Source organism: Bos taurus, chromosome 19, assembly GCF_002263795.3.
Source record: "Bos taurus isolate L1 Dominette 01449 registration number 42190680 breed Hereford chromosome 19, ARS-UCD2.0, whole genome shotgun sequence".
Taxonomy (NCBI): domain Eukaryota; kingdom Metazoa; phylum Chordata; class Mammalia; order Artiodactyla; family Bovidae; genus Bos; species Bos taurus.
This window is the reverse complement of record NC_037346.1, coordinates 44,039,275-44,052,037: the sequence shown is the minus strand read 5'-3', so window position 1 is coordinate 44,052,037 and position 12,763 is coordinate 44,039,275. Positions and strand designations below refer to the sequence as shown.

General features: G+C 43.2%; 1 protein-coding gene across 1 annotated transcript; it reads right to left on the bottom strand.

The window, feature by feature from the left end:
- Positions 1 to 11,246: 11,246 nt before the first annotated feature.
- On the bottom strand, positions 11,247 to 12,718 carry LOC107131530 (small nuclear ribonucleoprotein F). Its single transcript, XM_015458899.3, has one exon. It carries the CDS (start codon positions 11,570 to 11,572, stop codon positions 11,327 to 11,329), a length of 246 nt encoding a protein of 81 aa, XP_015314385.1. The 5' UTR covers positions 11,573 to 12,718; the 3' UTR covers positions 11,247 to 11,326.
- Between the last annotated feature and the right edge of the window lie 45 nt (positions 12,719 to 12,763).

Below are 12,763 nucleotides of genomic sequence, written 5' to 3'. Positions count from 1 at the left end.
CTATAAGAATCTCACTTTAAATGTTATAAGTACACATATAGATTCACAGCAAAGGGATGGAGAAAGATATACCATGCTAACACTAATCAAACAGAAAAGTAGAGGGAGTTCCCTGGTGGTCTTGTAGTTAGGATTCAGTGCTTTCACTTCTGTTGCCCAGGTTCAATCCCTGGTTGGGGAACGAAGATCCCACATGCTGCAAAGCATGGCCAAAAAAAAAAAGTGAGGGTAGATATATTAATTTCAGACAAAGCCAACTTCAGAGTAAGCAAAGTTACCAGGGATAAAAAGGGCATTACCAATTAATAAAAAGGTCAATACCCCAAGAAGATGTACCAATCCTCAAAAAAAAAAAAACAAAACTTATTTGGCTGTAACAGGTCTTGGTTGCCAAGTTGCCTATGGCATATGGGATCTTAGTTCCCCGACCAGGGACCGAACCTGCATCCCCTGCATTGCAGAGTAGATTCTTAACCACTGGACCGCCATGGACATACCCACCATCCTTCACTTGTATGGGCCTAGCAACAGAGTGTCAAAATACATGTGGCAAAAACTGATAGATCTGCAAGGGGAAATAGATGACTCCACTGTAACAGGTGGAGACTCTAACACTGCTCTATCAGAAATGGACAGATCCAGCAGGCAGAAAATCAGTAAGGACATGGTTGAACTCAACCACACTGTAAATAAACTGTATATGATTGACATCTATAGACTACTTATCCAACAACACATTGGTCTCAAACTCACACATGGAACCATCACCAAGGTATACCATATTCGGGGCCATAAAGCACACTTTAATACGTTTAGAGGATTAGAAATCATACAATGTCTACCCTCAGACCACAATGGAATGAAACTTGAAATCAACAACAGAAAGATAGCTGGAAAATTCCCAAATACTTGGAGATGGAGCAGCATATTTCTAATAACACATGGAACAAAGGAGAAATTTCAAGAGAAATTTTAAAATATTTTGAAATAAATGAAAACAAAAACAACTTATCCAAATTTGTAGGATTTAGCAAAACCATTGCTCAAATTTATATCAACAAATGCAGATAGTATTAGAAAGAAGAAAGATCTAAAATTAATAATCTAAATTGCCACTTTAGGAAACAAGAACAAAAAGAGCAAAGTAAATTCAAATTCAACAAAACAAAAGAAATAATAAAAAAGAATCAGAGCCAAAATCAATGAGGTTGAAAATAGGAAGTCAACAGAGAAAATCAACAAAACCAAAAGCTGGTTCTTTGAAAAGATCCATAAAATTGATAAACTTCTAGTCAGGGTAACTAAGGGAAAAAAAGAGAAGAGAAGACACAAATTACTAATATCAGGACTTGTCTGGTGGTTAGGAGTCTGCCTGCCAATGCAGGGGACACAGGGGCTTTGATCCCTGGTCTGGGAAGATTCCACATGCCACAGAGAAACTAAAGCCCGTGGGCCACAAATACTGAGCCCACGTGCTGTGACTATGGAAGCCTCTGCACCTACAGCCTGTGCTTTGAAACAAGAGAAGCCACCAAAATGAGAAACCCATGTACCGCAATGAAGAGTAACCCACACTCACCACAACCAGAGAAAGCCCACACGCAGCAATGAAGACTCCACCAAAAATAAACAACTTTTTTAAAACTGCTAATATGAGAAATGAAAGAGGGGATGAAAGTACAGCTCCCATGAACATTAAAAGGATAATACAAGAATATCATAAATAGCTTTATGCCCACAAATTTGATAACCTAGATGAAATAGACCAGTTCCTTAAAAGTTACAATCTGCCAAAATTCACACAAGAAGAAATAGGTCTTTTTATCTATTAACGAAATTGAATCAATAGTAACCTTCCAAAACAACAAGGACCAGATGGGTTCATTATTGATTTCTACCAAATGTTTAAAAAAGAAATTATAACAATTCTCTAGTCTCTTCCAGAAGATAGAAGTAGAGGGAATACAGTCAGCTCTCTGTATCCCCAGGTTCCACACCTACAGATTTCCATTAACTGTGAATTGAAAATAATCCAAAAAATAATTTCCCAGAAATCTCCAAAAATCAAAATTTGAATTTTCTGTGTGCCAGCAACTATTTCTATAGCATTTACAATGCATTTTCAACCATTTCCATAGCATCTACATTGTATTAGGTGTTATAAGCAATCTACAGGTGATTTAAAGTATGTTGTTGCTGTTGTTTAGTCACTAAGTTGTGTCCCACTCTTTTATGACCCCATGGATTGTAGCCCGCCAGGCTCCTCTATCCATGGGATTTCCCAGGCAAGAATACTGGAGTGGGTTGCCATTTCCTTCCCCAGGGCATCTTCCCCACCCAGGGATTGAACTCATGTCTCCTGCATTGGCAGGTGAATTCTTTACCACCAAGCCATCAGGGAAGCCCAGTTTAAAGTATATGGGAGGGTATATTCACACATAGGTTTTATACAAATACTAAGCCATTTTATATAAGGGACTTGGGCATCTGTGGAATTTTTATATCTGTGGGGGTCTTGGAACCAACCCCCTGTGGATACCAAGGGACAACTGTACTTCCTAAACTCAGTCTATGAGATCCTAATACCGAAACCAAAGACATTACAAGAAAGAAAGAAAAAAAAACACAAACCTACAGATCAATATCTCTCATGAATATAGATGCAAAAATTCTCAACAAAATATTAGCTAATCAAATTCAACAATGTATAGGGCTTCTCTGGTGGTTCAGTGGTAAAGAATCCGTTTGCCAATGCAGGGGACACAGGTTCAATCTCTGCTCCAGGAAGATCCCACCACATGCTACAGAGTAACTAACCCTGTGCACCACAACCACTGAGCCTGTCTGTGCTCTAGAGTTTGGGAGCCACAACTACTGAGCCCATGCGCCGCAACAGCTGAATCTCAAGCGCCCTAGAGCCCGTGCTCCACAGCAAGAGAAGCACCACAACACGAAGCCTGCGTACTGCAACTAGAGAATAGCCCTCCACTTGGCGCAACTAGAGAGAAGCCCACGCAGCAACGAAGACCCAGCACAGCCAAAAAAAAGAATTCAGCAATGTATAAAAAGAACTATACACCACAACCAAGTAGGATTTATTGCAGATATGCAAGGATGGTTCAACATTTGAAAATCAATGTAATTCATCACATTAATGGGCAAAAATCACACGATAACATCAATAGAGGCAGAAAAAGCATTTGACAAAATTCAATACCTATTCATCGTAAAAACTCTCAGCCTACTAGGAATAGAGTATGCTCCTCAATTTGATAAAGAACATCAACAAAAAAGGTACAGCTAACATACTTAATGGTGAGTATCTTGACGATTTCCCATTTAGATTAGGAACAAGGTCAGATCAGATCAGTCTCAGTCGTGTCCGACTCTTTGCGACCCCATGAATCACAGTACGCCAGGCCTCCCTGCCCATCACCAACTCCCGGAGTTCACGCAGATTCACGTCCATCGAGTCAGTGACGCCATCCAGCCATCTCATCCTCTGTCATCCCCTTCTCCTCCTGCCCCCAATCCCTCCCAGCATCAGAGTCTTTTCCAATGAGTCAACTCTTCACATGAGCTGGCCAAAGTACTGGAGTTTCAGCTTTAGCATCATTCCTTCCAAAGAAATCCCAGGGCTGATCTCCTTTAGGATGGACTGGTTGGATCTCCTTGCAGTCCAAGGGACTCTCAAGAGTCTTCTCCAACACCACAGTTCAAAAGCATCAATTCTTCGGCGCTCAGCCTTCTTCACAGTCCAACTCTCACATCCATACATGACCACAGGAAAAACCATAGCCTTGACTAGACGGACCTTTGTTGGCAAAGTAATGTCTCTGCTTTTGAATATGCTATTTAGGTTGGTCATAACTTTCCTTCCAAGGAGTAAGCGTCTTTTAATTTCATGGCTGCAGTCACCATCTGTAGTGATTTTGGAGCCCAGAAAAATAAACTCTGACACTGTTTCCACTGTTTCCCCTGTTTCCCCATCTATTTCCCATGAAGTGGTGGGACCGGATGCCATGATCTTCGTTTTCTGAATGTTGAGCTTTAAGCCAACTTTTTCACTCTCCACTTTCACTTTCATCGAGGGGCTTTTGAGTTCCTCTTCACTTTCTGCCATAAGGGTGGTGTCATCTGCATATCTGAGGTTATTGATATTTCTCCCAGCAATCTTGATTCCAGCTTGTGCTTCTTCCAGCCCAGCGTTTCTCATGATGTACTCTGCATATAAGTTAAATAAACAGGGTGACAATATACAGCCTTGACGAACTCCTTTTCCTATTTGGAACCAGTCTGTTGTTCCATGTCCAGTTCTAACTGTTGCTTCCTGACCTGCATACAAATTTCTCAAGAGGCAGATCAGGTGGTCTGGTATTCCCATCTCTTTCAGAATTTTCCACAGTTTATTGTGATCCACACAGTCAAAGGCTTTGGCATAGTCAATAAAGCAGAAATAGATGTTTTTCTGGAACTCTCTTGCTTTTTCCATGATCCAGCAGATGTTGACAATTTGATCTCTGGTTCCTCTGCCTTTTCTAAAACCAGCTTGAACATCTGAAAGTTCACGGTTCATGTATTGCTGAAGCCTGGCTTGGAGAATTTTGAGCATTACTTTACTAGCGTGTGAGATGAGTGCAACTGTGCGGTAGTTTGAGCATTCTTTGGCATTGCCTTTCTTTGGGATTGGAATGAAAACGTACCTTTTCCAGTCCTGTGGCCACTGCTGAGTTTTCCAAATTTGCTGACATATTGAGTGCAGCACTTTCACAGCATCATCTTTCAGGATTTGGAATAGCTCAACTGGAATTCCATCATCTCCACTAGCTTTGTTCGTAGTGATGTTTTCTAAGGCCCACTTGACTTCACATTCCAGGATGTCTGGCTCTAGGTCAGTGATCACACCATCATGATTATCTTGGTCGTGAAGATCTTTTTTGTACAGTTCTGTGTATTCTTGCCATCTCTTCTTAATATCTTCTGCTTCTGTTAGGTCCATACCATTTCTGTCCTTTATTGAGCCCATCTTTGCATGAAATGTTCCTTTGGTATCTCTGATTTTCTTGAAGAGATCCCTAGTCTTTCCCATTCTGTTGTTTTTCTCTATTTCGTTGCATTGATCGCTGAATAAGGCTTTCTTATCTCTTCTTGCTATTCTTTGGAACTCTGCATTCAGATGTTTATATCTTTCCTTTTCTCCTTTGCTTTTCGCTTCTCTTCTTTTCACAGCTATTTGTAAGGCCTCCCCAGACAGCCACTTTGCTTTTTTGCATTTCTTTTCCATGGTAGGTACATCCTTTCTCACTACTGCCTTTCAACATCATACTAGATATCCTAAATAAGGAGAAGAGAAAAAGAAAAGGAAAAGAAAGATTAGGAAGTAAGAAACAGTGATTAGGAGGAAGGAAATAAAACTATCTCTGTTTGCAGATGACACAATCATCTATGTAAACAATCTGAAAGAACCAACAAAAGCACTCCTGCAATTAATAAATGATTATAGAAAGGTTGTAGGATACAAGGTTAATATACAGAAGTCAATTGTTTTCCTACACTGAATACATTAAGTATTCAGTATAAATCTAACAAAATATGTATAAGAACTATACGAGGAAAATTGCAAAACTCTGATGAAAGATACCAAAGAAGAACGAAATAAATGGAGAAATATCCATGTTCGTGAATAGGAAAACTTATTATTGTCAAGATATCAGTTCTTGCTATTTTGATCTATAGATTCAAAGCAATCCGAACCAAAATCCCATCAAGTTATTTTGTGGATATGCGTGTGTGTGTGTGTGTGTGTGTGTGTGTGTGTATGTGTGTGTGTGTGTGTGCTGTGCTATGCTCAGTTGTGTTAGACTCTTTGGGACCACATGGACTATAGCCTGCCAGGCTCCTCTGTCTATGGAATTTTCCAGGCAAGAATAGTGGATTGGGTTGCCATTTCCTCCTCCAGGAGATCTTCCCGACCCAGGGATTGAACCCATGTCTCTTTCGTCTCCTGCGTTGGCAGGCAGATCTTTACCACTGCACCACCTGTGTCAACAAACTATTCTAAAGTTTATATGGAGAGACAAAAGACCCAGAATAACCAATACAATATTGAAGGAGAAGAATAAAGTTCAAGGACAGATAGTACTCCAGTTCAAGATGTGTATAAAGTTACAGTAATCAAGACACTGTGGTATGATTGAAAGAATAGACAAATAGATCAATGGAATATAATAGAGACCAGAAATAGATCCACATATATATAATCAACTGATTTTAGACAAAGGAGCAAGGCAATACAAAATGGCAAAGATTGTCTTTTCAACAAATAGTGTGTGGAATTCCCTGGTGGTCCAGTGGTGGTTAGGCTGGGTGCTTTCATTGCTGTGGGCAGGGGTTCAATCCCTAATCCGGGGACTAAGATCCCACAAGCCACATGGCAAAGCCTCTCCTGCAAAAAAATGGCGCTGAAACAACTGGACATCAACATGCAAAAACTTCAAAAATCAATCTAGACATGGATCTTATATCCTTTACAAAAAAACTAACCCCAAATGGATCACAGACCTAAATCTAAATCACAAAACCATAAACTATACATCTTCTATGTGTAGAAGATAACACAGGAAAAAACCTAGGTGACCCTGAGTATACTGGTGGCTTTTTAGGTATTATACGACACCACGGGCATGAAAAGACATCATTAATAAACTGGAATTTATTAGAATAAAAAACTTCTGGGAAATACAAGGTCAGAATGAGAAGACAAACCACAAACTGGGAGTAAATACTTGCAAAAGACACATCTGATAAAGAACTGTTAGCCAAAATATATAAAGAACTCTTAAAACCCAACAATGAGAAAACAAACAGGGACTTCCCTGGCAGTTCAATCCCTGGACAGGGAACTAAGGTCCCGCATGCTGTGTGGTACGGTCAAAAAAGAAAATGAAAGGAAAACAACCTGATTTTAAAAATGGGCAAAAGATCTGAACAGATATCTCACCAAAAAAAAGATATTCAGAGGGCAACTAGGCATATTAGAAGATACCCAATATCATGTCATTAAGGAGTTTCAAATTAAAACAATGAGACTAAAACAAAGAACACACTTATTAAAACGATCAAAATCCAAAAATACTGACAACATTATTTGGCAATATCTAATAATGTCCAGTATATTTATACCCTATGATAAAGGAAATCTACTCCTAGAAATCTACAGGAAAAATGAATTCATATATCTACCAAAAGATATGCACAAGAATGTTTGAAACTTTTACTCATGGTAGTCAAAGACTGGAAATAACCTGTATGCCCATGAAAATTAGAAAGAATAAGTTGTGGTATACTTATACAATGGAAGAGTCTGCCTGCAATGTGGGAGACCCGGGTTCGATCCCTGGGTCGGGAAGATCCCCTGGAGAAGGAAATGGCAATCCACTCTAGTACTCTTGCCTGGAAAATCCCATGGACGGAGGAGCCTGATAGGCTACTGTCAATGGGGTCGCAAAGAGTCGGACACGACTGAGCAACTTCACTTTCACTTTCACTTTCTTATATGATGGAATGGGCTTCCCAGGTGGCGCTAGGGGTAAAGAATCCATCTGCAAATGCAGGTGACATAAGAGACAAGGGTCGGTGGGGAAGATCCCCTGGAGGAAGGCATAGCAACCCACTCCAGTATTCTTGCCTGGAGTATCCCATGGACAAAGGAGCTTGGTGGACCACAGCCCACGGGGTCACAAAGAATCAGACACCGCAGAAGTGACACAGCACGCACATTTGCATACAATCCAATTTTCTGTTGACGGAGGGGCATGTGTTCCCTCCCTGTTGTTTGACCTGAGGCTAAACTACGGCGGAGGTAATGAAGATAATGGCAACCTCCTTCAAAAGGTCCCACGCACGACGCACTGCCGCATTCAGTGCCTCCGACCTTATAGCAGGCCACCACTGCACTCCTCTGCTGGAGACTCCTGGACACTCACGGGCAAATCTGGGTCAGCCTCTTGCAGGGTCACTGCTCCTTTCTCCTGAGTTCTGGAGCACACAAGGTTCTGTTTGTGCCCTACCAAGGGTCTTGTTTCCTCAGTCCTGTCTTAAGCTCTGGCAGCTCTATGGTGGGGTTAATGGTGACCTCCCCCAAGAGGGCTTATGCCATACCCAGGTCTGCTGCACCCAGAGCCCCTGCCCTTGCGGCAGGCCACTGCTGACCAATACCTTCACAGGAGACACTCAAACACAGTTCTGGCTCAGTCTCTGTGGGGTCTCCGGGCCCTGGTGCGCAGAAGGTTTGTTTGAGCCCTCCGAGCATCTCTGGCCAGTAAGGGGTTTGATTCCAAATGTGATTTCACCCCTCCTGCCATCTTGCTGGGGCTTCTCCTTTGCCCTTGGATGTGGGGTATCTTTTTTTGGTGGGATCCGACATTCTCCAGTCGACGGTTGTTCAGCAGCGAGTTGTAGTTTTGGAATTCTCGCAAGAGAAGACGAGCACACGTCCTCCTACTCCTCCATCTTATGCCACAGATGCACCTCATTATCAGAAGTCGCCTTCTCCTCGCTCATCTTTCCCTCACTATGATCGGATCTGGAGACGGAGGAACAACAACAGGCAGAGGAACAGCAGTAGCACTGAGGGGCAGGAGACAGCAGCAGGGGGAGGGGGTCACGGGGGCAGCAGCTCAGGGGCCTCACCATGGTGGATGCCTCACCCAGAATGGTGCCCCCCACAGCCGGAAACCCTGCTGAAACAAAATTCTCCAAGCCATCATTCAACAGTATGTGAATCGTGAACTTCCAGATGTTCAAGCTGGATTTAGAAAAGGCAGAGGAACCAGAGATCAAATTGCCAACATCCATCGGATCATCGAAAAAGCAAGAGAGTTCCAAAAAAACCCTCTACTTCTGCTTTGTTGACTACGCCAAAGCCTTTGACTATGTGGATCACAACAAACCGTGGAAAATTCTGAAAGAGATGGGAATACCAGACCGCCTGATCTGCCTCCTGAGAAATCTGTATGCAGGTCAGGAAGCAACAGTTAGAACTGGACATGGAACAACATGTCCAGTTCCAAATCAGGAAAGGAGTACGTCAAGGCTGTATATTGTCACCTTGCTTATTTAACTTATATGCAGAGTACATCATGAGAAATGCCGGATTGGATGAAGCACAAGCTGGAATCAAGACTGCCGGGAGAAATATCAATAACCTCAGATATGCAGATGACACCACCCTTATGGCAGAAAGTGAAGAACTAAAAAGCCTCTTGATGAAAGTGAAAGAGGAGAGTGAAAAAGTTGGCTTAAAGCTCAACATTCCGAAAACTAAGATCATGGCATCCGGTCCCATCACTTTATTGCAAATAAATGGGGAGACAATGGAAACAATGACAGACTTTATTTTTTTGGGCTCCAAAATCACTGCAGATGGTGAGTGCAGCCATGAAATTAAAAGATGCTTGCTCCTTGGAAGAAATGACCAACCTAGACAACATGTTAAAAAGCAGAGACATTACTTTGCCAACAAAGGTCCATCTAGTCAAATCTATGGTTTTTCCAGTAGTCATGTACAGATGTGAGAGCTGGACTGTAAAGAATGCTGAGTGCTGAAGAATTGATGCTTTTAAACTGTGGTGTTGGAGCAGACTCTTGAGAATCCACTGGACTGCGAGGAGACCCAACCTAAAGGAAATCAGTCCTGAATATTCACTGGAAGGACTGATGCTGAAGCTGAAACTCCAATCCTTTGGCCACCTAATGCAAAGAACTGACTCATTGGTAAAGACCCTGATGCTGGGAAAGATTGAAGTCGGGAGGAGAAGGGGACGACAAAGGATGAGATAGTTGGATGGCATCACCAACTTGATGGACATGAGTTTGAGTAAGCTCTGGGAGTTGGTGATGGACAGGGAAGCCTGGCGCACTGCAGTCCATGGGGTTGCAAAGAGTGGGACATGACTGCGCGACTGAACTGACTGATGTCTACAATGGAATACTACTGTATGGCAATGAAAAGGCATGAACCACTACTACGTGAAAGATCATAAATTAATCTCAGACACAATGGTGAGTGAAAGAGGCCAGATGTAAATATATATATACCGAATGATTCCATGTATATGAACTCCAAAAACAGACTAAACATATGGTAATAGCTCAGAATACTAGTGACATTTGGAGGGGAATACTGGCTTTGAGTGAGCTTGCTCAATGCTAGAAATATTCAATATCTTGATCTAGGTGGTAGTTACATTATATATATGTGTGCATGTATGTATATATATATGTGTGTGTGTGTATACACATGTTACATGTATACTGTGTAAAAACGCATCGTTGTATTCTTTAAGATGTGTGCAGTTTACTATCCGAAAGTTATACCTCAATTAAAAAAGAAAAAAATAAAAGAGGGACAGTAGCTTCCTCACACTCAAATAAGAAGCAGCAGCTTTATGTCACTATCTTAAAAAAAAAAAAAAAAGAAAACAGAACATTTCCAAATTCACATTATGATACATAACTTTGAAAACAATATGTTCATCTGTATACCATCTAAAATTACTCCATGTACACTAGGAATTGAAGTGTCACACTTTGGTTAATGCATTCCAGGCACAGCAGGGATTTTATATGAACTAGTGCTGGGATACTGGCAACCCAGGGAAAGCCTGGGGCCAAGTGGAGAATGTGTAGCTAGGATTATGCCTTGTCACCAGCCTGGCTGGGGTTGTGGAATGCTGAGGCTCTGCTTGGAGGCACAGGGCAGAAAACTGGGAGCAAGGGGGGAATGAATTGGGAGAGGGGGCATAGGTAGGTTCCCTTATGCTCTGGGCCCATAGTCCATATCTCTTGGGCCCATAGCCCAAGTCTAGACTCCTGACCTCACCAGAGAGACAGTAGATGTAAAACAAGCCAGTCAGTTTCCAAGTGGGAAGAGTGCCAGCCATGATTTTTGCTGCCCAAGGAACAAAAAATCAATAATAATCATTCTCATGATTCATGTTCACCCTGTTTTATTCCAAAGCACTTTACCGAAAGGCTCCTTGGCCCAGCCAAGAAGTTCAGGGCCAGGAGCCAGGACACCTGGACACTAGATCTGTGTGTGGAAGACTTGGAACTTTCTTGGGGTCTAAGTTTCTCCCATTGTAAATGTTGCAAGTGACATTGTGGAGTATTTTACAGTTTTACATACATCTTACTCAACCCTTCAACCCCTGGTGAGAAAAGCAGAGAACATAGGACTGCTACTCTAATTTTTTTTTTTGAAAACCAAATTTTTATTGTCTACAAATATATATATATATAAATTCCCCCCAAAGATGCTATTCTCTCATTTCCCCATCTCTTCTTCAACACCCCTAATATAAAGGACATTATTACACTTCATTAAAACTTCACCCAAATGTCCAGACAATGCTCCATCTATGTATTCTTCTGTGTTTGCAAGCTGCATGTTCATATAGCCATCTACAGGCACAAGGTAGCCTTTGTACTCCATTCCCCATTTAAGCTTCACCATTACTGGCTTTCCTGTTGATCTGTTGAGGAAAGGTTTGGGGTTGAGGGGCAAACTCATCGTTACTACTGCTGCAATAGTGGGGAAATGCTGCAGGATACTCGCCGATGCAACTGTCCTGCGACCTTCGAGACTGAAGTAACCACACAGCTGCTATTCTAATTTTATAGACAAGAAAACTGGGATCAGATGAAGTTAAGAGATTTAATCAAACTCACACTGTTAAGGTGGGAAAGCCCAGAGGCTGGAAACCTGGGGCTTCTGACTCCAAACCCTTTGCTGTTTCAAAGTCAAAACAAGAAAGTCATTCCCTGCAGGTTCTAAGTTGGAGAAGGAAACGACAACCCACTCCAGTATTCTTGCCTGGAGAATCCCAGGGTCGGAGGAGCCTGGTGGGCTGGCGTCTATGGGGTCACGCAGAGTCGGACACGACTGAAACGACTTAGCAGCAGCAGCAGGTTCTAAGTACAGTGTGACATGGCTTGGTCCTTCATAAAATGCCCTCTGTAGGTTCCAAGGGCAGAACTGAGTTTGTGGGGAGGGGGAGAGGGGAGTCAAAAATAATACCAAATGATGAATCAAAAGTAAAGAGAGAGCCTGCGACGAGGGGCCCTGAAGCTTAAGCTTCATTACCATCAAGGTAAATCGGCCCCTCCTACCCACTAAAAAATCCGGACACAGCAGATCTCGACAAGATTTTCCTCCCGGTTTGTGAAACGTGGCAGATGTGGGCTGTGGAAGTCCTGGGAAAGGACTCTCAGTTCTCCCAGGAGACAAGAGAAATTACAGCAGCAGCGAGGCCGTGGTGTGAGGATGGAGAAGGCTGTGTGACAGGGGAAGAGTCCAAAGGGGCCGGCGGCCCAGCTGGCAGTGCCGCTGTGGTAGGCTGGCATCCCTGGAGCCGGGGGCGATGGCGCCGTCCCGGAGCGATGGCCCAAACCGTAGGCTCGCCTGATGGAAGCAGGCGTTCTTCAGACCGTCTTCTGGCTTCCTGCGTCCAGATAAACCTTTCTCGGTGGAGGAGAGGAAGAGACAGACAACCGCAGCCGACGGCAGTGGGAGGGTAGATGGTGGTCGCGCCTAGGCCTTTCGATCTCCGGCCCGCAGGATGGTGGAGAGCGGAGGCCTACGGGAAGGCTGCCCCGCTGCGGCTCTCGCGGCGAGGCCGGGGTGCCAGGCTCCCCTCGCGGCTCCCCGCCGCCGCCCGGGGGAGGAGGGGCGGGGGGGCAGCGCCCGCGGCCTGCTTTCCCA